Source organism: Taeniopygia guttata, chromosome 10 (assembly GCF_048771995.1).
Source record: "Taeniopygia guttata chromosome 10, bTaeGut7.mat, whole genome shotgun sequence".
Taxonomy (NCBI): domain Eukaryota; kingdom Metazoa; phylum Chordata; class Aves; order Passeriformes; family Estrildidae; genus Taeniopygia; species Taeniopygia guttata.
Genome location: NC_133035.1, coordinates 19,974,222 through 19,998,615, shown reverse-complemented (window position 1 = coordinate 19,998,615; position 24,394 = coordinate 19,974,222). Strand labels below are relative to the sequence as shown.

General features: G+C 53.5%; 1 protein-coding gene and 1 long non-coding RNA gene across 14 annotated transcripts in view; one reads left to right on the top strand and one right to left on the bottom strand.

Annotated features, from left to right (window-relative positions):
• The window catches only part of TLE3 (TLE family member 3, transcriptional corepressor), a 36,931-nt gene extending 30,384 nt beyond the window's left edge, over positions 1 to 6,547 (top strand). For all 13 annotated transcript variants that reach the window (XM_030281683.4, XM_030281684.4, XM_072933826.1 and 10 more), the window contains 4 exons: positions 544 to 691; positions 1,192 to 1,342; positions 2,274 to 2,350; positions 3,876 to 6,547. In XM_030281683.4, coding sequence (XP_030137543.4) covers positions 544 to 691; positions 1,192 to 1,342; positions 2,274 to 2,350; positions 3,876 to 3,983 — 484 coding nt within the window. In that variant the 3' untranslated portion in view covers positions 3,984 to 6,547. The remainder of the gene's footprint in view (positions 1 to 543; positions 692 to 1,191; positions 1,343 to 2,273; positions 2,351 to 3,875) is intronic.
• A 3,668-nt stretch (positions 6,548 to 10,215) lies between these two features.
• Positions 10,216 to 23,510, bottom strand: LOC140684776 (uncharacterized). Its single transcript, XR_012057576.1, has 3 exons — positions 23,015 to 23,510; positions 22,723 to 22,820; positions 10,216 to 11,090 (listed from the first exon to the last, which is right to left on the bottom strand). It is a non-coding gene; the product is annotated as an uncharacterized lncRNA (long non-coding RNA).
• Between the last annotated feature and the right edge of the window lie 884 nt (positions 23,511 to 24,394).

The following is a 24,394-nucleotide window of genomic DNA, read 5'->3' as shown; positions in this document are numbered from 1 at the left end:
ATGTTTTCCTCTTTTTATCAACATCCCTTTTCCTCTTCCTTCATCAATGTCTCATTTCCTCTTTCCCCATCCCATTGTCATCCCTTTTTCTCTTCCCTCTCATCGTGGTCCCTTTTCCTCTTCTGCCCATCGTGGTCCCTTTTCCTCTTCTGCCCATCGTGGTCCCTTTTCCTCTTCTGCCCATCGTGGTCCCTTTTCCTCTTCCCTCTCATCGTGGTCCCTTTTCCTCTTCCCTCTCATCGTGGTCCTTTTTCCTCTTCTGCCCATCGTGGTCCCTTTCCTCTTCCTGCTGAGCAAAACCACCTTCCACTGTCCCAGCTTGCTCCAAGCCCCATCCAGCCTGGCCTGAAACATTCCAGGGATGGGGAGTCACCATCCTCTCCGGGCTGGAGCCAGGAACACCCTCTGGTGATGCTCGTTCCTAAACCAGCCCAGTCCTTGGCCAGGACGCTCCTGGATGGATTTCCAGGAATATTCGGTGTGGACAAACGTGCTCTGAGCTTTTCCCATGGGAAATCCCATCGTTTTTCTCCTGCTCCCAAGGCAATTCCAAGGGCACACGGACGGGGCCAGCTGCATCGACATCTCCCACGACGGGACGAAGCTGTGGACGGGGGGCCTGGACAACACCGTGCGCTCCTGGGACCTGCGGGAAGGGCGGCAGCTGCAGCAGCACGACTTCACCTCCCAGGTGGGCACGGGGAGCGGGCTCCTGCTCCTCCCTGGCTCCTGGCAGGGGTTTTTCCTGCTGGGAGCTCCCAGCGTGGCTGTTCCCGCTGGTTTTGGGGTGGCCCAGGGGTGCTGGAGCCCTGGGGATCTTGTGCTGGTGCCTCTTTTCCATCCTGGCTGCTGGTGAGGGAGCAGCTCTGCTTGTGGGGTGCCTGTGGATGTCACAGGGTTCTCTGGGTGCCCCGTGGATGGGATGAGAGCAGGGATCAGCCTGCCAGAGCCCTGATCCAGAGGAACAGAGCTTGTGTCCCACTGGCAAGGGCAGCAGTGTCCATGGGGATGGAGCCATCCCAACCCAGGGATGGCTCTTCCATCCACCTGGGGCTGGCCAGCACCTCCAGCAGCGCCACAGATCCCAGAACTCGGGGATGGGGTTGGGAGGCACCTTGAGGATCTCCCTCATCCCGACCTTCCTTGGGGGGAGCCGGGAATTCCCGCTGACGTGGCCGTGTGTCCCCGCAGATCTTCTCCCTGGGGTACTGCCCGACGGGCGAGTGGCTGGCGGTGGGCATGGAGAGCAGCAACGTGGAGGTGCTGCACCACACCAAGCCCGACAAGTACCAGCTGCACCTGCACGAGAGCTGCGTCCTCTCCCTCAAATTCGCCTACTGCGGTGAGCGGCCCCAATATTTGGGGTTGGAAGGAATCTTGAGTTGGGGGATGCCTCCCCCTCAGTCCCAGGGTGCTCCAAGCCCCGTCCAGCCTGGCCATGGACACTTCCAGGGATGTCCATGAGCTGCAGGGGGGATGAGCTCAGGTGTTTCCAGCAGGATCCATCCCGTGGATGCTGCACATGGGGGTTATTCCCATGAACCCATCCCGGTTGTGGTGGGGTTTATCCCCATAAAACCATCCTGTGGTTATCCCCATAACCCCATCCTGGTTTCTGGCAGGGATTATTCCCTGGGTTATTCCCATAAAACCATCCTGGTTCTGGGGTTTATTCCCATAACCCCATCCTGGTTCTGGCAGGATTTATTCCCATAAAACCATTCTGGTTCTGGCAGGATTTATTCCCATAACTCCATCCTGGTTCTGGCAGGGATTATTCCTTGAGTCATCCCCATAAACCCATCCTGGTTTTGGCAGAGTTTATTCCCTGAGTTATCCCCATAAACCCCTCCTGGTTGTGGAGTTTATTCCCATAACTCCATTCTGGTTCTGGCAGGGTTTATTCCCTGGGTTATCCCCATAACCTCGTTCTGGTTCTGGCAGGGATTATTCCCTGCATTATCCCCATAAAACCATCCTGGTTGTGGGGTTTATTCCCATAAACCCATCCTGGTTCTGGCAGGGATTATTCCCTGGGTTATTCCCATAACTCCATCCTGGTTCTGGCTGCAAACAGCCACGGAGCACCACCGGAGGTGGGAATCTGCACTTGGATTCTTCCAGCAGAGTGGGGCTGGGCAGGACTCCCCAGGGAACCTCCAGGTTTTCCCGTTTCCCCCAAATCCCTGGGCTCAGACAGCCTGTGGGGACAGGGAAGGGTCGGGGAGGTGGCACTGCCAGGTTCAGCTGCTGACCCCGAATTCCTGGTGCAGGGAAGTGGTTTGTGAGCACTGGGAAGGACAACCTGCTCAACGCCTGGAGGACGCCCTACGGAGCCAGCATCTTCCAGGTAGGGGAGCTGGGCTGGGCAGGGGGTGGGGGCTGCTCCCAGATCCCCCTTCCCAATTATCCTGGAGAGAGGGGAGATCTTTGGGATGGCTGGAGGGATGTCGGGGTGCAGGGTGTGGTGCTGCTGAGGGATCCTGGAATGCCACCCCTCTGCTGGGTTCTCTCTCCCTGACCCCTCTGGGTTCTCTCTTTCACATCCTGATGGATTCTCTCTCCCCCACTGCTGGGTTCTCTCTCTCCCCATCCTGCTGGGTTCTCTCCCACCCCTCTGGGTTCTTTCACATCCTGCTGGATTCTCTCTCCCCCACTGATGGATTCTTTTTCTCTCCCTGACCTTGCTGGGTTCTCTCTCTCACTGATGGGTTTTCTCTCTCCCACCATTCTGGGTTCTCTCTCTCACACCCTGCTGGGTTTTCTCTCTCCCACTGATGAGTTCTCTCTCCCTGACCCCTCTGGGTTCTCCCTGACCCCTCTGCATTCTCTCCCTCCCTCACTGCTGTGTTCTCACTCCCCCACTGATGGATTTTCTCCCTCTCTGACCCCTCTGGGTTCTCCCTCTCCCATCCCACTGAGTTCTCACTCCCCCACTGATGGATTTTCTCTCTCCCTGACGTCTCTGGGTTCTCTCTCTCCCACCCCACTGGGTTCTCTCTCTCCCACTGATGGATTTTCTCTCTCCCTGACCCCTCTGGGTTCTCCCTGACCCTGCTGGGTTCTCTCCCTCCACCCCACTGGGTTTTCTCTCTCCCATGGATGGATTCTCTCTCCCTGACCCCTCTGGGTTCTTTCTCTCACATCCTGCTGGGTTTTCTCTTTCCCCCACTGATGGATTTTCTCTCTCCCACCATTCTGGGTTCTCTCTCCCTGACCCTGCTGGGTTCTGTCTCTCTTACCCCTCTGGGCTCTCCCTCTCCCAGCCCACTGGGTTTTCTCTCTCCCCACTGATGGATTTTCTCTCTCCCTGACCCCTCTGGGTTCTTTCTCTCCCATCCTGCTGGGTTCTCTCTCCCCACTGATGGATTTTCTTTCTCCCACCATTCTTGGTTCTCTCTCCCTGACCCCTCTGGGTTCTCTCTCCCCACGGATGGATTTTCTCTCTCCCTGACCCCTCTTGGTTCTCTCCCACCCCGCTGGGTTCTCTCTCTCCCCCACTGATGGATTTTCTCTCTCCCCACTGATGGATTTTCTTTCTCCCACCATTCTTGGTTCTCTCTCCCTGACCCCTCTTGGTTCTCTCCCTGACCCTGCTGGGTTTTCTCTCCCCACTGATGGATTTTCTCTCCCCACTGATGGATTTTCTCTCCCTGACCCCTCTGGGTTCTCTCCCACCCTGCTGGTTTCTCTGTCCCCCACGGATGGATTTTCTCTCTCCCTGACCCCTCTTGGTTCTCTCCCTGACCATGCTGGGTTCTCTCTCTCTCCCACTGATGGATTTTCTCTCTCCCTGACCCCTCTGGGTTCTCTCTCCCCCATTCTGGGTTTGCTCTCCCACCCTGACGTTTCCTCTCCCCTGCTGCTTTTCCCAGTCCAAGGAATCCTCGTCGGTGCTGAGCTGTGACATCTCTGCCGATGACAAGTACATCGTCACGGGCTCTGGGGACAAGAAGGCCACGGTCTACGAGGTCATCTACTGAGCCTGGCACCTCCAGCAGCACCGGGAACATCCCGGGAACATCCCGGGGAGGCCCAGGAGGCCCCGGCCCAGCTCCGCCCGCCACACTCGGATTTATTTGGAGATCTGCAACTCTGGCACACATGGAAGCCCTAAACGGATTTTTATTTGGTTTTCAGCTTTTGGGGTTCCTTTTGAATATTTTTTTTTTTTTTTGGTTTTCCGGTTCTTTCCGTCTGGCTTTGGTGGCACTATAAAGGACTCCTTTTTTTATTGGGACTTTTTTTTTGTGCATCCCGCATAAGACTTGTGAAAAATGTAAATACTGGACTAGGAAATAGCGTGGGAAGGGGGGACCCTCCCAGTACACTTAGTTGTGTATTTTTGTCTGCTGTAATTGTATTCCACTGATGGTTTTGGTTGTGGCAATTTTATTCTGGGGGTTTTTTGGTTGTTTTTTTTTTTTTTTTTCTGTTGTTTTTGTTTTTTGGGGTTTTTCCCCCCCTCCTTCTCCTTCCCCACTGGGGAAGTGTCCGTGGGGACTTTGCCATTCAGGCTGAGCAGAGATGTCCACCGGTGAAAAGTTGTTCCTCCTGTCGTGCGTCGTGTGTTAGTGATGGTGGGGAATCGCTCGGATCCTCGGCTACTGACGGGACATCAACACAAAATCACCTTGGGGTTTGTTTTTTATAGATGGATTTATGGATTTATCCTTTTTTTTTGGGTTTTTTTTTGTTTGTTTTTTTTTTTAACCCCGTGCTTGGATGTTTGAAGAAAAGGGGAAGCCCACGCAAGCCCTTCTTGGTCTTCGGACAGAAGCAAATGAGGAGTGATTTCAAAGAAAGCTTAGAAAATTCAGCTCAGGGAGCCACGAAAGATAATAGCAAACTTATGTGTTTTGTATTCAAATGAAAAGTAAAGAATTAGAATTGATAACCTTGAAAAAAAAAAAAAAAAAGACAAAAAAAAAATACAGTTTTTTTTTAAAAGCGAAAAGTTTACTAACAAGTAGGGTTTGTGTGTGGTGGGGGGCTGTTCGTGGTCCTTGTGGGCTTTATGGTCTTGTGTCTTCTGGTTTTATGGAGCAACTCCCTCCCCCCACAGGCCTTTTGTACTAAAGGGTTCCAAAAAGGACAAAAAAAAAAAAAAAAGACAAAGAAAAAAAAAACCAAGAAGACCTAACGGGAAAATAAAAGTATTTGTGTAGCAGAAGTGCTCACCTGTATCGTAGCACACGGCAGAGGATTTTTATACCGCATTTTTATGGATTATTTTTGGCGAGTTGGATCTGGTCCAGAAGGAGGTAAAAACAGTTTAAGGGTTGATGAGGGGAGAAGGGTTTGGAGAGAGTGGGGGGAGAGGAGGATGGGGAAGAGCTGGAGCTGCTGCCCTCCCAGGAGCCTTCATCCCATCCATCCCTCCAGGAGCCTTCATCCCATCCCTCTGAGGGATCCATCCCATCCATCCCAGGAGCCTTCATCCCATCCCTCTGAGGGATCCATCCCATCCCTCCAAGAGCCTTCATCCCATCCCATCCCATCCCTCCCAGGAGCCTTCATCCCATCCCTCCAGGAGCCTTCATCCCATCCCTCTGAGGGATCCATTCCATCCTTCCCAGGAGCCTTCATCCCATCCCATCCCTCCCAGGAGCCCTCATCCCATCCCTCCAGGAACCCTCATCCCATCCCATCCCTCCAGGAGCCTTCATCCCATCCCATCCCTCCAGGAGCCTTCATCCCATCCCATCCCTCCAGGAGCCTTCATCCCATCCCATTCCTCCAGGAGCCCTCATCCCATCCCTCTGAGGGATCCATCCCATCCCTCCAGGAGCCTTCATCCCATCCCATCCTTCTGAGGGATCCATCCCAACCCATCCCATCCCTCCCAGGAGCTTTCATCCCATCCTTCTGAGGAACCCATCCCATCCCATCCCTCTGAGGGATCCATCCCATCCCAACCCATCCCAACCCATCCCATCCCTCCGGCTGCTCCCAGAGGAGCTGGGGAGGAGGAGGAGGAAGGATCTCCTGGCCAATCCTGCTGTTCCTGTGGAAATGAGACCTCCTGAGCTGCAGGCAGGGAATGTTCCAGGCCGGGGCAGCTCCCTGGGCGGGTGGGATCCGTGTGGGATCCATGTGGGATCCATGTGGGATCCGTGTGGGATCCGCGTGGGGCACGGCTGATCCAAGGAAGGAAAAGTTCTCGAAAGCTGCTTTTGGGGAACGGCGTTTTGGGGCGGTTCGGCTCCGTTTGACGACTCCCAGGCGTGTTTTGGGGTCGGATTTTGGGATCTGTGGGGGCAGCTCTGCCCCTTTCTGCCCCCTGAGCCCGGGCACGGCGTTCCCAGCTCCGTGGGGCCGGGTGGGGCAGGGCTGGGGGGCTCTGCCCTGTCCCTCGGCCCCCCGAAATTCCAGGAGTGGAAATGCAGGAATCGCGTGTTCCGGAGCCGGGCTCTCAACTTCACACCAAAGTATGTAGCAGAATCTGTACAGCTGTTAATAACTACCACTGGTTTTTGTAAAAAAGGGCCAAAAACAGGAAAAAAACCAAAAAAAAAGAATAAAAAGTCAATGTACTGAAGCTCAACCGCAAGCAAAGTGTCTCTGACCCCTCTGATCCATGGAATTTCACGGAGGGGGGGGAAGGCAGGAGCAGGGGAGGGGTGGGGGGCACAGGACACCCCTGGCAGGACCCCCGAGTTTGGAGCCCGGGATGGATGGAGAAATTCCCAACCCTCGGCATCTCCCGGGCCCGTGGGATGTGCTGCCGAGGGCTGGGCTGCTCCCGGGGCATCCCAAAGCCATCCTGCCGGGATTTGGGGGGGCAGGAGAGGGCTGTGAGCCGGGAATGCTGAGCCGGGAATGCTGAGCCGGGAATGCTGAGCTGGGAATGCTGAGCCGGGAATTCTGATAGGGAATCCTGAGCTGGGAATTCTGGTCAGGGAATGCTGAGCTGGGAATTCTGATCAGGGAATGCTGAGCTGGGAATTCTTATAGGGAATGCTGAGCTGGGAATTCTGAGCTGTGAATTTTGGTCAGGGAATCCTGAGCTGGGAATTCTTTTTGGGGAATCCTGAGATGGGAATTCTGGTCAGGGAATGCTGAGATGGGAATTCTGATCAGGGAATGCTGAGCCGGGAATTCTTATAGGGAATCCTGAGCAGGGAATGCTGGTCAGGGAATCCTGAGCTGGGAATTCTGATAGGGAATTCTGAGCTGGGAATTTTGGTCAGGGAATTCTGGTCAGGGAATTCTGAACTGGGAATTCTGATCAGGGAATGCTGAGCCGGGAATTTTGGTCAGGGAATGCTGAGCCGGGAATTCTGATCAGGGAATGCTGAGCTGGGAATTCTGAGCTGGGAATCCTGACTGGGACATCCTGAGCTGGGAATTCTGGTCAGGGAATGCTGAGCTGGGAATGCTGAGCCAGGAATTCTGTTTGGGGAATCCTGATCAGGGAATTCTGCCCCGGGTGGTGCCTGGAAAAGCCCACCCGGGATTCGGGAATGCTGGGGGGGATCAGGATGGGTTTTGGGGAGAGCCCCACATGCAGCCCCACTCTCACCCCGGCGGGAGTTTGGGGGTTTTTTTTTTGGCTTTTCTGGGCAACAATAAAAACTTCCATTGGAGCAGAAGCTCGGCTGGCCAGAAGGAGCCTCGTTAATTCCAGGGAATTGTTTCATCTCAGCTCAACAGGAATAATGAATCTTTTTCTTTTTTTTTTTTTTTCCACTACTATTATTATTTTTTTTTTACGAGAGGAGTTGGTGAACAGCCAACTTCCTCCAGGGGAATTCCTGCGGAGTGTTGATCCCAGCTGGAATTTACCTTGCAGGGGGGGAAAAAACAAAAATATTAAAGAATATTAAAAAAAAAAAAAGGAGAAAAAAAGAGGGGGAAAAAAATAAAAAGAGAAGGAAAAAATGGAGGTTTTAAAGGCTCCAATGCATTCATAACAATGTGTGACTGAATTCCACAGAGGAATTCCACCCCTGGAGCAGCTCCGTGTCCTCCCGGTTTTTCACCATTTCGGGACACCCCAAAGCTCAGCCCTGACTGTGAATCCAACCCTAAATCAGCTTATCCCGGCTGGTGCCTTTGGATTGGGAATTCCTATTCCAGGACCGGAGCCTCCCCAAGGTTCAGTCCCCAGGGAAAGCCGAGCCGGACAAAAGGCGACACTTGGGGACATTAAATCGCTCGGGGACACTCGGGACTCCTCAGAGCGGCCGCGAATTGTGCGGCCAAGGCGGGAAGCGCGGGGCAGGAACGGAGCAGAGATGGGGGGGAAAAAAAAACCAAAAAAAGCACCCCAAAATCTCATTTTTGATTCGGGGAAATGAAGGGCAGAGCTCGGGGCTCCGGCCTGTCCGCCTGGGAGTCAGGCCGGGAGCCGGGAGCCGGGATTGCCAGGGAGGTGCCAGGATTGCCAGGGAGGGGGACAGGGAGGTGCCAGGATTGCCAGGGAGGTGCCAGGATTGCCAGGGAAGGTGCCAGGATTGCCAGGGAGGTGCCAGGGAGGTGCCAGGATTGCCAGGGAGGGGGGCAGGATTGCCAGGGAAGGTGCCAGGATTGCCAGGGAGGTGCCAGGATTGCCAGGGAGGGTGCCAGGATTGCCAGGGAGGGGGCCAGGATTGCCAGGGAAGGTGCCAGAGGCATTGGGAAGGTGCCGGGATAGCCGGGAAAGGCTCCAGGTTACCCGGGGAATGTCCGGGGACAACGTCGGGGCACCTGGAGGGGGTGCCAGGGTACCAGGGGCAGGCGCTGGGGCTCCAGGGGAGGATGCCAGGGCTGGAAAGGATGCCAGGGATGTCAGGAGGATGCCTGGGGAAGATGTGGAGTACCCAGGGGAAGATGCTGAGCGGATATTGGGGTACCCAGGGAAGATTTGGGGCTGCTGGGGAAGACTTTGGGGTACCCGGGGCAGATCCAGGAGGATGTTGGGGTACCCGGGGCAGATCCAGGAGGGTGTTGGGGTACCCGGGGCAGATCCAGGAGGGTGTTGGGGTACCCGGGGCAGATCCAGGAGGGTGTTGGGGTACCCGGGGCAGATCCAGGAGGGTGCTGAGGTACCCGGGGCAGATCCAGGAGGGTGTTGGGGTACCCGGGGCAGATCCAGGAGGATGTTGGGGTACCCGGGGCAGATCCAGGAGGTGCTGGGGTACCCGGGGCAGAACGGGGAGGATGTTGGGGTACCCGGGGCAGATCCAGGAGGATGTTGGGGTACCCGGGGCAGATCCGGGAGGATGCTGAGGTACCCGGGGCAGATCCGGGAGGATGCTGAGGTACCCGGGGCAGATCCGGGAGGATGTTGGGGTACCCGGGGCAGATCCAGGAGGATGTTGGGGTACCCGGGGCAGATCCGGGAGATCCGGGGAGGTACCCGGGGCAGATCCGGGGAGGTGCTGAGGTACCCGGGGCAGATCCAGGAGGATGTTGGGGTACCCGGGGCAGATCTGGGGGGATGTTGGGGTACCCGGGGCAGATCCAGGAGGATGTTGGGGTACCCGGGGCAGATCCGGGGAGGTGCTGAGGTACCCGGGGCAGATCCGGGAGGATGTTGGGGTACCCGGGGCAGATCCGGGAGGGTGCTGAGGTACCCGGGGCAGATCCAGGAGGATGTTGGGGTACCCGGGGCAGACCCAGGAGGATGTTGGGGTACCCGGGGCAGACCCCAGAGCGGTGCCAGGGTTTTTTTGGGGCTGCCGGGGCTCCGGGAACGCCGCCAGCTCCGGCGGGGGGAGGATGCCGGGGCTGCGGCTCGGAGCCATCCATTGTGGGCTGCCGAAAATGTTTCGGAATCGGCCGTTTAATGAGAACAAAAGGAATTAATTGGTGGTTTAGGCCTAATGAGACCGCTGCGCGAATTAACAGCCCTCATCAGCAGAAACAAACAGACTCCTTAAAGGAATCGGGGCCCGTCCAGGGAGGGGAGGGAAGGGGAGGGAAGGGAGGGGGGCACCATCTGCGCCTCCCGCCACCCCAATCGCGGCGCTTTCAGCTCGGAGCGGGATAAAGGCGAGCCGAGCCCCCCAAATTTGCATCTGAAAGGGGCGAGACGCGACCCCCGCCTCCTCCAGCCCCATTGAGGCCGCACAAAGGGGACCCCCCCCCACCCCCCCCCACACACTGCCCGCTTGTTCCCGCTGTTTACTTAAGACGTTCCTCAATTCCCAGCGAGGATTTTGGATTTTCTTGGTTTACTTTCTGCTGGCAGAAAAAAAAAAAAAAATTAGGAGGGGGAGGATGGGATAAAAAAAAAAAAAAATCTGTCTGATCTTTAATAATCAAAGTAATTAGAATAATCCTTTCAGGGCTGAATGGGGGATTATTTCTTGGTGTCGTTTTAGTTTCATCCTCGTTTTGGGCTCCTAAAACGTGGAAAAAAGCACTTCAAAAGGCTCTCGCTGTAGTCCCGGGTCCTCTGGACGCTCCTGGAAATTCCCAGCCAGGGAAAAGCGCCGATTTATTTATTTCGGGTCTGGTCAAATAAACAGCGCGGCCGGCGAGATTTGGGGCCGGTTTTTGTTGTTTGGCTGTCTCGGGCAGATAAGGAAACCTTTGATGGAGAACGGGGAATTTGTGGGTCTAATCTGAGCCCGGCAGCGGCGCTGAAACGCGGCCGAGCCCGCGGGGAGCAGTAATTACATCGGGGGATTAAAAGGTCCCAAACCTCACCTATATTTCACTTTTGTAAAGCAGCGAGCAACAAAGAATCCTCGGCTCGCCCCGAGGAAAGAATAATTGACACAATTCGCAGGCTCGGGATGATTATAATGTAAATAAACGCGAGGAGGAGGAGGAGGAGGAGGAGGAGGAGGAGGAGGACGGGGCTCGTTTAGCCCTGAAAGTTTTCAACTGGGTTTTAACGAGGGGATAAACACAGCGCCAAAAAATAAAAAAATCCCCTAAATCCCTTCTTTTCCCCCCATTTCCCGCTCGGGGTGCAGCTCTCCAGGACTAGGGGGGAAGAATCCCACGGGGGGAAAATCGCCGGGAATTGTGACAGGACCTGGCGCTGGAAAAAAAGGTTCAAACCGTGGAATTAGGGAATTATTCCTCCAGGGAAAAGCCCTCGGAGAGCCTTGATTCCAACCGTTCCCCCAGCGCGGTCAAGGCCGGGAAAATCCCTAAAAAAGAAATAATTATTAATTAAATTAAATTAATTTTTTTTTTTTTTTGGCAGCTTGACTCCTGATTTCGGTTAGGAAAAGGGAGCAAGCTGCCATTGGAAGCTGAAAGTCAGGAAGGGTTTAAGGGATGCAGGGATGATCCCAAATCCAACCCAGGAAGTTTTTAAGGGATGCCGGGATGATCCCAAATCCAACCTGGGAAGCTTTAAAGGAATGCAGGGATGATCCCAAACACAACCCAGGATTTTTAAGGGATGCAGGGATGATCTCAAATCCAACCCGGGAAGTTTTTAAGGGGTGCAGGGATGATCCCAAATCCACACAGGATTTTTAAGGGATGCAGGAATGATCCCAAATCCAACCCAGGAAACATTTAAGGGCTGCAGGGATGATCCCAAATCCCACCCAGGATCTTTAAGGGATGCAGGGATGATCTCAAATCCATCCAGGATTTTTAAGGGATGCAGGGATGATTCCAAATCCAACCCAGGATTTTTAAGGGGTGCAGGGATGATCCCAAATCCAACCCAGGATTTTTAAGGGATACAGGAATGATCCCAAATGCAACCTGGGAAGTTTTAAAGGGATGCAGGGATGATCCCAAATCCACCCAGAATTTTTAAGGGGTGCAGGGACGATCCCAAATCCAACCCAGGATTTTTAAGGGCTGCAGGGATGATCCCAAATCCAACCTGGGAAGCTTTAAAGGGATGCAGGGATGCTCCTGACCCCTCTGGCTTCTCAGAGGCCGGGATGAATTTTCCAGCCGCTGATCCCCTCCAAGGCACTCGGGCTCTTTCCCTTTGGAAAATCCCGGCTGGAAAAGCAGCGGGCTGGGAGGAGCCGGGTGTTTCTCCCGGTTTTTTCTCCCGGTTTTTTCCAGGCAGGGGGAAACACTCCGGGTTCGGGGTTTGGAGTGTTATCCCGGTTATCCTCGGGAAAAGGGCAGGGATGGGAAGGGGGCCGGGAGCTGAGCGCGGGGCTGAATGCCGGCCCTAAATGCATTCCTGTTGGGAAGTCAATCCCCGGCTGGCAGCTCCTGTCTGCCCCATCCCTCCTTAGACAAAGCCTTGACCTTGACCTCATTGTCCCGGGACAACTCGTATTGGCGCGCTAATCCATAAATATTGATTCATTGTTTGCAGTGTAATTTAAATGTCAGTTATAAGCCCGGGGCAGATAAAGATCTGGATCAACAATAAACTGGAGAGGCCATAAATCCCTCGGGCTTCCAATGGAGCTGCAGCGCGAGAGGAAGAGCAAAAACAAAGGGGAAAAGGCTCCCCAAAGCCCCGCGGGTCGGAAGGAGGGAGGAGATCCATCATCGGGGGCAGCCCCGAGCTGGGTGGCCCCGCTGGCCCCGCGGCCCTGACGGTGTCCGAGGGGAGAATCCTGAGCCCAAATTCTGCTGGGCCCAAAGTGTGCTGAGCCCAAATTGTGCTGAGCCCAAATTCTGCTGGGCCCAAAGTGTGCTGAGCCCAAATTGTGCTGGGCCCAAATTCTGCTGAGCCCAAATTCTGCTGAGCCCAAATTCTCCTGGGCCCAAATTCTGCTGAGCCCAAATTCTGCTGAGCCCAAATTGTGCTGGGCCCAAATTCTACTGGGGCCCCTGTGCCCTTGTCACTCTTCCTTCTTCCTTCTCTTCCTCTTCCTTCTCTTCCTTCTCTTCCTTCTCTCCCTTCTCTCCCTCCTCTTCCTCCTCTTCCTTCTCTTCCTCCTCTTCCTCCTCTTGCTTCTCTTCCTTCTCTTCCTCTTCCTTTTCTTCCTCTTCCTTCTCTTCCTCTTCCTTCTCTTCCTCCTCTTCCTCCTCTTGCTTCTCTTTCTTCTCTTCCTCTTCCTTCTCTTCCTCTTCCTTCTCTTCCTCCTCCTCCTCCTCTTCCTCCTCCTCCTCCTCTTCCTCCTCCTCCTCCTCTTCCTCCTCCTCCTCCTCCTTCTCCTTCTCCTTCTCCTTCTCCTCCTCCTTCTCCTTCTCCTTCTCCTTCTCCTTCTCCTTCTCCTTCTCCTTCTCCTTCTCCTTCTCCTTCTCCTTCTCCTTCTCCTTCTCCTTCTCCTTCTCCTTCTCCTTCTCCTCCTCCTCCTCCTCCTCCTTCTCCTTCTCCTTCTCCTTCTCCTTCTCCTTCTCCTTCTCCTTCTCCTTCTCCTTCTCCTTCTCCTTCTCCTTCTCCTTCTCCTTCTCCTTCTCCTTCTCCTTCTCCTTCTCCTTCTCCTCCTCCTCCTCCTCCTTCTCCCACAAACACCCCCTGGTCTCCCTAAATTCCATTTCCTTTTTGCCCACGCTCAGGAGGAGGGGGATAAAGCTCCCCCATAATTTGGGGTCTGCCCCAAGGCCAGGGAGCGCCGAGGTTTTGGGGTTATTTCTCCTTTCCATAGCAGCCACTGAAATGTTTTATTTTTCCTGTTCCGCTATCTCCGGGAAGCAGCCCCGGAGCTCGTTATTTATTGAGCTCTATCAGTGACTTTAAAGGGAATCTTTTCCATCAGATTTGCAGCGGGATAATCTCCTTACTCTGCTTGACAGGAGGAAAAACCGCAGCTCGGAGACTTCACCAACGCTGCAAAACATGGGGCCAAAAAATGACGTTTTTCCAGGGCTGGAGGGGAAAATCCTGGAGATGGAAGGGAATGGTGGGCCCGGGGTTTATTCCCACTTTCCCGAGGGCAGGGAGAGCCGGGATATTGGGAAGGAATCCTTTCCTGGGAGGGTGGGCAGGGGCTGGGCTGGAATTCCCAGAGCAGCCGGGGCTGTGGATCCCTGGCAGTGCCCAAAGCCAGGATGGGATGGTGGGAGGTGTCCCTGCATCCATGGGCAGATTCCAGCCAGATTTTATGGGAAATCTGAAAGGATTTGGGTCCTGGCAGGGCAAAGCCAGCCCCAAATCCAACCCAGTCTCCGTGTGGGCGCTTTGGTGGGATGAGGGAATCCGAGGGGGGTTTGCTGATCCCGTTGGGGTTTGGGATCCCAAAATTGCTCCAAGCACCTCGGGATAGGCTGTTGGGAATGCTCCCTCTGGAGTGGCCACAGGAGTTTCTCGTTCCTAAAGTTTTAACCCTGATTCCCAGGGGAAAATCAGATCTGGGCTGGAATTTGTGTCTCGTGAGTTCATTTAATCCTCACAATCCTCTTAGGAAGTGGGGCAGTGGGAATTACCCCGGGACAGCAGGAATTACCTTGGGACAGTGGGAATTACCCTGGGACAGCGGGAATTACCCCGGGACAGTGGGAATTACCCCGGGACAGCGGGAATTACCCCGGGACAGCGGGAATTATCCCAGGACAGCAGGGATTATCCCAGACAATAGGATCTTCAGGATCTGCAATTCCTCCCTCCAGCAAATCCCAAACCTGGAATTAATCCTGCTCCTGCCAGATCCCATCACCAGGACAGGATGAGGAGGCTGCAGCTCCAGCCCCGCTGGATCCTCCCAAACCCCCTGGAGCAGAGGGAATTCCGAGGATCCGAGTCCTTTCCTTGCTTTCTGGCCCATCCCAAACCCATTAGGAATTTCACCCCCTCCTGATGGACATTCCCAAGGATGTTCTCAGCTGCCTGTGCCTTCCAGGATGGATCAATCCCCAAATCCCCTTGGAGCAGGGAGCCCAGGCAGGGCTCTTTGTCCATTAGTGGAGCATTCCCAAAGCCTCAAGGCTTCCTCCTGGATGTGTCCCTGTAATTACGGGGAAAACGCGTCCTTTATAACGATCGGATCCGGATCAATCCGCAGCCACGACCTATTTTCCAATCAACCCTCCCCCCCAAAAAAAAAACCCCAAACCAAATCCACCAAAACACTTTTAAATGATTTGTTGCGATCCCCCGGCTCCCCCAAATCCCCCCAAGTATTCCAATCCCTCCTTCCCCAATCCTTTATCCCTTAAGGTTCTTTCTGTTTCCATAACCGGGATTCCCAATTCCGGCGCCGCCGTTCCCGGAGCTCTCCCCAGGCCCCCCTCCCCAGTTAAGCCGTGTGGGATTACAGCCCTGTAATCTTTGGGAACACATGTTGGGAAGGATAAAAGCAATTTTGTTGGGAAAACCGAAGGCCAGGTTCAGCCGGAATCAGCCCCGGCTGCACGGAGCTCTCACCCCTTGCAGGCCCCGTGGGAGGAGGGAATTAAGGGAAATAAAACCCAAAAAAATGCTGAATTTTGGCCGTTTTCCCCAGGATTGGTCCAATTTGCTGATTTGTGCCCGGGCAATAATTCCAGCCTGGGGTTTTCTCGGGCTCGGGGCTAATCTGGATGTAATTCCTGAGCCCCTGGCGAGGCCCAGCCGGGGATTAGGGGTTATATAAATGTAATTTCCTAATTAATCAGTGCGGGGCCAGCCCTACACGGGGTTTGTCACCAGTGGTGGCACCCGGAGCTCGGCGGGAGCCAGGGAGGGGTTACATAACTGGGAAAGATCCGGAAAATCCACGGCCGTTCCCACTGCTCTCAGCCAAACCCCCAAAGCGACACGAGAGAAACCCCAAAAGGATCAGGACACCCCAAATCACCGGGATTTGAGCCTTCCCTGAAGATCCCAGCATCTGAAAGGAAGAGGATTTTGTTTTCTTCCCCAGTATCCCATGAAAAAACGCGTTCCACAGGCTCCTGGAAAATAAACCGGAGAGTTCCTTGGCTGCCCTATATTTCCAGGTGTGTTCCACCAGCACTAATGAACTAATTAACTCTCAGGTAGATCGGAGCACTCCAGCCTCCAAATGCCAAAACAAATCCTGCCATAATTCCCAGGGATCCTTTTCATTAGCGGCTGCCTAATTATCCCATTAATAGCACATCCCGGGAGAGGCGTTCGCTTGGCAGGCAAATATTTGGGATGGAATGAGCAAACACGGAGACAAACGGCTCCGTTTGCCCAGGGAGCCGGGAATGCCAAAGGGGACAATTCCCAGGGGAAAAAAAAATGGTAATCCATGGAAAAACCAATGTTTGATCCAGGGGGCACAGCTGGGCAGGGGGTCCTGGGGTGGTGTCCCCTGGGGAAGGACGTGATTCCCAGAAAATGGGGGGTGGGAAAGCGAGGATGATGGCGTGGCAGGAGGATGATTTCGTGGCAGGATGGTGATGTCATTGCACTAAGGTGGTGTGGTGGGATGATGTCATGGCAGAAAGACGGTGTCATTGTGGAGGATGATGTCATGGCAGAAGAATGACGTCATGGTGGACGATGATGTCACAATTATGTCATGGAAGGATGAAGTCATGGCGGGACGATGGTGGGGGGTGGTGCCATGGTACGAGGATGTTGTTGGCATGATGTCACGGTGAGAAGATGATGTCACAGCAGGAGGATGATTTCATGGCAGGATGGTGATGATGATGTCACGGCAGGGTTATGATGATGGCAATGATGTCACAGCAGGACGATGATGATGGCAATGATGATGGCAATGATGTCACAGCAGGATGATGATGATGATGATGATGATGATGATGATGATGATGATGATGATGATGATGATGTCATGGCAGGGTTATGATGATGGCAATGATGTCACAGCAGGATGATGATGATGGCAATGATGATGATGATGTCCCAGCAGGATGATGATGATGATGATGATGATGTCATGGCAGGGTTATAATGATGTCCCAGCAGGATGATGATGATGGCAATCATGATGATGATGTCACAGCAGGATGATGATGTCAGTTGCGATGATGATGTCACAGCACAACGATGATGATGTCATGGCAGGGGTATAATGACGTCACAGCAATAGGATGATGACGATGATGGCGATGACGGCACTGATGTCCCAGCAGGATGATGATGATGACAATCATGACAATGATCTTCCAGCAGGATGGTGATGATGATGACAATCATGACGATGATGTCCCAGCAGGATGGTGATGACGATGATGGCGATGACAGCACTGATGTCCCAGCAGGATGATGATGATGACAATCATGACGATGATGTCCCAGCAGGATGATGATGATGATGACAATCATGATGTTGATGTTCCAGCAGGATGATGATGACAATGATGGCGATGATGACGATGATGTCCCAGTAGGATGATGATGATGATGACAATCATGACAGTGATGTCACAGCAGGATGGTGATGACCTCATGGTGGGAGGATGACGTTCGTTCCTGGGATAACAAAGCAGGAATGTCCCCTCAGCTCGGGACCCATGGAGAGGAAGGCGAGGAACAGGCAGCAGGTTGGGAGTTCCTGTGATCCCAGCGGGCACAGAGAGGAAATCCCACACTTCCCATTCCCACACTCCCATTCCCAGCCCCTTCTCAGCCCTTTCCCGGCCATTCCCGGCGGGCTGAGAGTGCCGGGACCCCGCCGCGAAGGAGAATGAGGCCGTGCCTGGGAAAGCAGAGGTTAATCGGAGCTCTGCCAGGCTGGCCTTGAATGAGCCGAGCCTAAAGCGCAGCGCGGCTGCAGCTGGAGCACAAAAAGGGCTTTGAGCCCATTGTGAGCCCGGGCTGGGACCACACAGGGGACGGCGACAGCGGAACGGGGACTGGCCCGGCGGTGGGCTCCTCCTTCCCTCCCTCCTTCCCTCCCCTGGAGTTCCTGGAATCCCTGCCCAGAGCATCCCCTGGATTTCCTGGAGCATCTACCCGGCCAGAACATCCCCCGGAGTCCCTGTTTCTCCTGGAGGCCCTTCCAAGAGCATTCCCTGGAGTTCCTGGATCTCCAGCCAGAGCTTTCCCTGGAGCCTGTGCCCAGAGCATCCTCTGGAGCTCCTGGATCCCATCCCACCCCATCCCAACTCCATCCATTATTCATGGCCCAGGCTTTGATTAAAAACCCGAGCAGTGATGAATATGCAAAAGCTCCGAGGAACAGATTTGTCAGATTGTCCGCCCTTCATCCCCAGAAAGGAAAATCTCCAGAGGTCCTGGAATCGAGGAGCTTCTCCCCAAATCCCAGCGTTATGGTTGGGATGAAACTCCTCCCTTCCCGCATCCAAATGGGAAAATATTTATGTTGGGAAGCCGGAGGGAGGCCAGCGGGGAGAGGGACGAGCGCACGAGAGGAAATGTGATTTTCATTCACATTGTGACTCGGCAGCCATTTAATTATTTTAATTAGGCTTAATTAGTGGTAAATTTACAATGATATGCTTGATACCTGGCATTAAATCTTCCATGCATAAATGTTTTGTTAAAACGGGAAAATAGGCGCGTGGCACCCTGCCAGCAATTAGTGCTGAATGCGCTAATGACAGATTAGGGCTGGGCCGTGATTCCCGGTGACAGCAGCGCCGGGAGCCGGGAGCTTCCATCTTCTATCGGGAGCAGGGAGCTTCCATCAGGAGCAGAGGTCTTCGATTGGGAGCCAGGAGCTTCCATTGGGAGCCAGGAGCTTCCATTGGGAGCCAGGAGCTTCCATCGGGAGCCAGGAGCTTCCATCAGGAGCCAGGAGCTTTCAACAGGAAGAGGGAGCTTCCATTGGGAGCTGGGAACTTCCATCAGGAACAAGGAGCTTCCATCAGGAACAGGGAGCTTCCACTGGGAATAGGGAGATTCCATTGGGAGCAGGGAACTTCCATCAGGAACAGAGGGCTTCCATTGGGAGCCAGGATCTTCCATTGGGAACAGGGAGCTTCCATCACAAGCCAGGAGTTTCCATCTGGAGCCGGGAGCGCCACCGGCACCTGCAGCACCGCCGCTGGCCAGAGGAGCTCCCAGGGCAGCGCAATTCCCAGGAAACGCTGGTGGCTGGGATGGGACCAGATCGGTGGTGGCCTCCTGGTCCCCACACCAAAATCACCTAGAACATTCCCAAATTCAGCATCTCCTAGCAGAAAATCCAGCTCCATCCCCAGGCCTCTCCCCCGGCCTCTCCAGGACATCATTCCCACATCCTTTCCCATATCCTGGTGTGTCAGCGCTCTCCTGACTCAACTGATCCATCCCTTCCTTCCTGTGGAGTTCCAGCTGTCGGAATCCTCCTGCTCCTTTGGAATTCCACCCAAATTTGGGTCTCCTGGATTTCTATCGCAGTGGGGAAGGGCGGCTGGAGAACCACGAGGCTGCTCCGAGCCCTGGGACCAGGCAAGGAGCGGGACTGGGGATGGAATTCATGCTCTGCACGGAATCCAGCACATGGAGCAATCCCAATGTTCCAATTACCACTGGAAACCCCGGGAAGATGAATTCCAGTGGTTCCTAACTACAGTGAAGTGCACCAGGAGGGTTTTAGCTCTCTCCAATTCCTATTGATCTTCCTGTCTCCCGCTCCTACTGGAAACAATTAGAGGTCAATAAGCGACAGGAGCTGGAATTCCCAGCTGCCAGAGAAACCATTTGGAAATATTTCCTTGTCCTTTTACACCCGGAGCTCTGTCAATGCCGCCATCCAATACTTTTTTATGGAAAAAAAAGGATCTTAGAAAATCTATCCGTGCTGTCTCCTGGCCTGGGAGCAGGGGGGATGAATCCAGAGGAGGGAAATCCAGAAGATAAATGGCAGGGAAGCTCTGCTCCAACAGCCCCATCCATCCTGGAAAGGCTGGAACGCCGTTACCCTCAGCGTGACCCTGCTGAAGGATGGGAAATCCTTCTCCAGAATAGCCAGGGAGGAAATCCGGGCACGGAAAAGTGGGAGGCAAGTTGGAAACAGCGGGAGGGCACCGATTCCCTGTCTGTGGATGAGGAGGGGGGAATGCTGCCGGACCCCACGCTGGGGCGCGGTCCCGGTGGGATTCAGGGCTTGGATTCCGTGCTGGAATGTGGGTGGGATGCACGTGTTGGATGCAAGTGTGGGATGCACGTGTTGGACGCGCATTTTGGACACATCAGTTGGTTGCATCCATTGGTTCCATGCGTGAGATGGACATGCTGGATGCAACATGGATACAACGTGGGTACAACATGTTGGACATGCACGGATAATCGTTTTGGACACACATGTTGGATACACCCATTGGATGGATGTGTTGGATACATCCACTGGATGGACATGTTGGATACATCCCTTGGATTCATCCATTGCAAATAAACATTGGATACATCCATTGGATTGATGTGTTGGATACATCCATTTGATACATCCATTGGAAGCAAATGTTGGATACACCCATTGGATGGATCCATTGGATGGATGTGTTGGATACATCCTTCAGATGCATCCATTGGAAGCCAATATTGGATACATCCACTGGAACCAAATATTGTATATATCCATTGGAAGAAAATGTTGGATACATCCATTGGAAGCACATGTTGGATACATCCATTGGATACATCCATTGGAAGCAAACGTTGGATACATCCATTGGAAGCACGTGTTGGATACATCCATTGGATGGACATGGTGGATACATCCCTTGGATGGACATGTTGGATACATCCCTTGGATGGACATGTTGGATACATCCCTTGGATGCATGCGCTGGACCTTGCATTGGATCCCCATGGATGAGCAGCCGGACACACGTTGGGATGCAAACTCCGGGAACACGAATCAGATTCCCACGGCTGCACGTGCTGGACACGAGTGTCGGATGTACCCCTTGGAATGAGCACACGTGTGGGGTACACACTCGGGATCCGTGTGGGGTGCACACTCAGGATCCGTGTGGGATGCACTGGGACACCCCAGGAGCAGAAGAAGCACCGGGACAAGGCCTTGGCGTCTCTCTCCAGCCTGAGGAGAAGCACCGTTCCCAATGGAAATCCCGGGATGCTCGGCAGGTGTGTCCAGTTTCCCAAGGCACGGGTGGGTACGGAGCCACGGAGCACAGCTCAATTCCCAGCTCAGTTCCCAGCTCAATTCCCAGCTCAGTTCCCAGCTCAGTTCCCAGCTCAATTCCCAGCTCAATTCCCAGCTCAATTCCCAGCTCAGTTCCCAGCTCAATTCCCAGCTCAGTTCCCAGCTCAATTCCCAGCTCAATTCCCAGCTCAATTCCCAGCTCAATTCCCAGCTCGATTCCCAGCTCAATTCCCAGCTCAGTTCCCAGCTCAATCCCACCAGGAATCATCCACGGTACATCGAGAGCTGCTGAGGATGAACGGGGCTGGAGCATTCCAGAGTAATTTATCCCTTCTTTTCCCAGCTTGTTAACTCCTCCTCCAGAACTCTGCTGCCATTCCCAGCCAAATCCGATGGAGAATGGGAAGGATCCCGGAGCACAGAGAAGAGAAAACAAAATGTGGGATCTGCTGGATCCCAAGGAGTCACGGAGAGCTGGGAATCATCCAGCCCCTTCTCCCGGGGATTCCCGGGCACTGCCACGTGTCCCGAATCCCGGAATGACCCCCAGGGCACCTGAGCGCTCCTGAGCTGCCCCAGGCACGCTCGGGAATGTGACCCAATCCAGGAGCGGCCCTAAATCAACCCCTGGCTCAGGGCCTGTGGATGTGCCTTTGGATGCGCCTCTGGACAGCCCCTGATTTAGGAGAGGTTTGGATTTCACTCGGATCCCATCAGACACACGGGCACTGGAGGGGGGGAGATTTTCCAGGAGCTGGGAAAAAATAGCAGCAGCTCCAAAGGAAGGAGGAGAAGTTCCTTCCCGGGCCTCTGAAGGAGGAACCACTCCAGAGATCATTAAACCGAGCTTAGCTGATAATTGGAGCTTATAATTAAAAAATGATTTATTGACAGAAGCTTTAGTGGGAAATTATGTTGGAGCTTCCTGTTAAATCCATAAAAGTCCTTGCTCACATCCTTAAACTCCAGGATTATTTCTAACAACCCTTCTCCCTGGGAGGGGAGGGAGGAGCAGCTCTGTACCTGCTCCATTCCTCCTCGGAAAATCCTTCCTCATGAATTTCGGGATGGGATAGGCCTGGAGGAGCCACTTCAGCTCCACAGAGCCCTTCAGCTCGAGATGAACCTGCCCTAAATCGAGCTAAACCTGTCCAAGATGAAGATGAACCCGTCCAAAATGAAGATAAACCTGTCCAAAATCAAGATAACCCCCCAGATTCCCAATCCAGAGGATTCCCTGCTCATCCCACAGCAGCAATGCCATTCTTCCTCATCCTCCTGCCTGGAAAAGCCCAGAGAAGGTTTAATTAGGATTTAATTTTGATCTGATAGCAATGAAATGTTTACTAAACATCAATTATTATCCAGGATATTTCTTCAATCATTTTCCAGGACCCCAACGATGCCAGGGATGTGTATCCCACATACAGAAACCTCCAGAAATCGTGAGATTTTTTAATGAACAATCAGATTTAAAACATAACAGCGCTTCCAGAGGAGGAAATTAAAGGATTAACCGGAGCCAAGCCAGGATTTGGGAGCTGGAGGAGCCACAGGAGCAGTGGGAAGGCCGGGAAGTGACATCCCAGCCTCGCTCCTGCTTTTCCAGCAGGATCCAGGGCTGGCCTGAGCATCCTCCTGACAGCAGAGCCCTCCCGAGCCGGGAATGGATCAGCAGAGGGGACTTGGGGAACGTCACCAGCCTCCTCCTGGGAAGACGGACCCCATTCCTGATGGATTTTAGGGGGCTGGGCCAGCAGGAATTTCTCCTGCCAGGTGACCGAGCAGCTCCGATTTGTCTCTGCCCGCAGCAGCAAAAGCCCCCCGGGAGCTCCTGCAGCTCCATCCCAGACAAAGCCGCCCTTTATCCCGCGGCGTTTTGTTCCCATGGCACGGAGGTCAGCGGGAAAGGAGATTTATTAAGGCATAAACAAACCTCGGGAATGCTGCCGGTAATTCCACTTCCGTCCAAAAGCGCGGTGGGTTTTAAAGCTCCTTTAAATGATCTCTTCCCAAAGAAAACTCCCGTGTAATCTGCCGGGGAGGGAGGGAGGGCTGTTGAGCCATGAATTATTCAGGAAAGGCTCTCGGGAGCCTCTGGAGATTATTCCCACCATTGTCCGCCCTGATGGGTCATTATGCGCTCCCCGGATTTAATCTTTGGGGCTATCCAGCGGCACAGAAAAAATGGATGAATAACAATTTTCCTGTAATAACCTTCAACTAACCTTTCAACCGGAGTGAGTAATTCCAATCCTATTTTCACATCAATGCCGCAGTCAAAGCCAGGCAATTATCCCTTATCTCTTCCAGAACCCTCCTCCTTTAATTTTTAAAGGGATGTTCAAGCACTTACTGGAGGCAGGGAGAAGAAAGGAGCCTGGGATGGAGTTGGGGAATGTTTTGATGAGCAGCGATAGGGATGAGCTTTGGATAATTATTAATTTCTCCCCCATTTTGCCGCATTCCTCAGTTCCCAGTCTCCTCACTCTGCTGGGAGAGAGAAGGGATCATCCCCCCAATTCCCCGAATCCCCGCTTTTTGTCCCCAATTCCTGAGTGTCCCCGGCACTTCGGGGTGGCTCTGGTGTGTCCTGGCTCGCAGGTGGCTCTTCCAAAGTCACCCATCAGCATTCCCAAAATCCCAGCGCTGCTTCCCGGGATAGCAAGGCAGAGAAAAACCATTCCCCCGTTCCCACGCGGTGTCCCCAAAGAGGGGGATATCACCCTCGGTGTCCCCAAAGTGGGGGACATCACCCTCAGTGTCCCCAAGGCCCATTCCGTAATTCCCAGATTATATACATATAGAAAAAATATTTTAAAAGTTATAAAAATATATAAATATACTATTTTAAATATATCCATATAGAAATATATGGATATATAAAATATAAATATATAAAATTAAATATATAAAATAAGAATATATAAAGAAAATTATCAAAACTATAAAAAAATTTAATATATGGATATAAAAATATAAAAATATAAATATATTTAATTTTTAAATTCAGGACATCCCACCATTCCATGATTCCAAGACCCTGCTGCAGCCAGCACCCCTTCCAGCCCCATCCCAGCAGGGATCTGGCGTTCCCTCTCCAGGCCTGGATCACATCTGCCATAAATCCAGGCGGGAATCACTGCCCAGCTCCCAGCCCGCTGGGAAAGGGGAACACCCAGACCTTGTTTGGGGGAAATTCCTTCACCATGAGCTTCCCCATGGAAATCCAGCCACCCCAGCATCAGGGCCTGGCCCTGATTATCCTCCCAGTTCTCCCAGTCTGGGCTGGTGTTGCCCAAGGCCTCTGTCCCGATGCCGTGAGCGCGTCTGGCCGGAGAAATCTTGGAGCCAAGACTCCATAAATTCCTTATTAGTCACCCTGAGCTGCATCCCAGGGCTCTGGAATAGCTGCAGGCCTCTGAAAAGCCATTAACAATCCCGGGAAATAAACAGCGAGGGGAGAAGCCGGAGCTGGCTCTGCTCTGAAATGCTGGGAGATTTCCTATGGAGGAGGTTGGGAATAAATCCAGAACTTGTGGAATTCTCTGGAAGGTGCCTTTGTACTGCCTGGGCTGGCTGTTCCTGGGCTATCCACAGGGAAACAG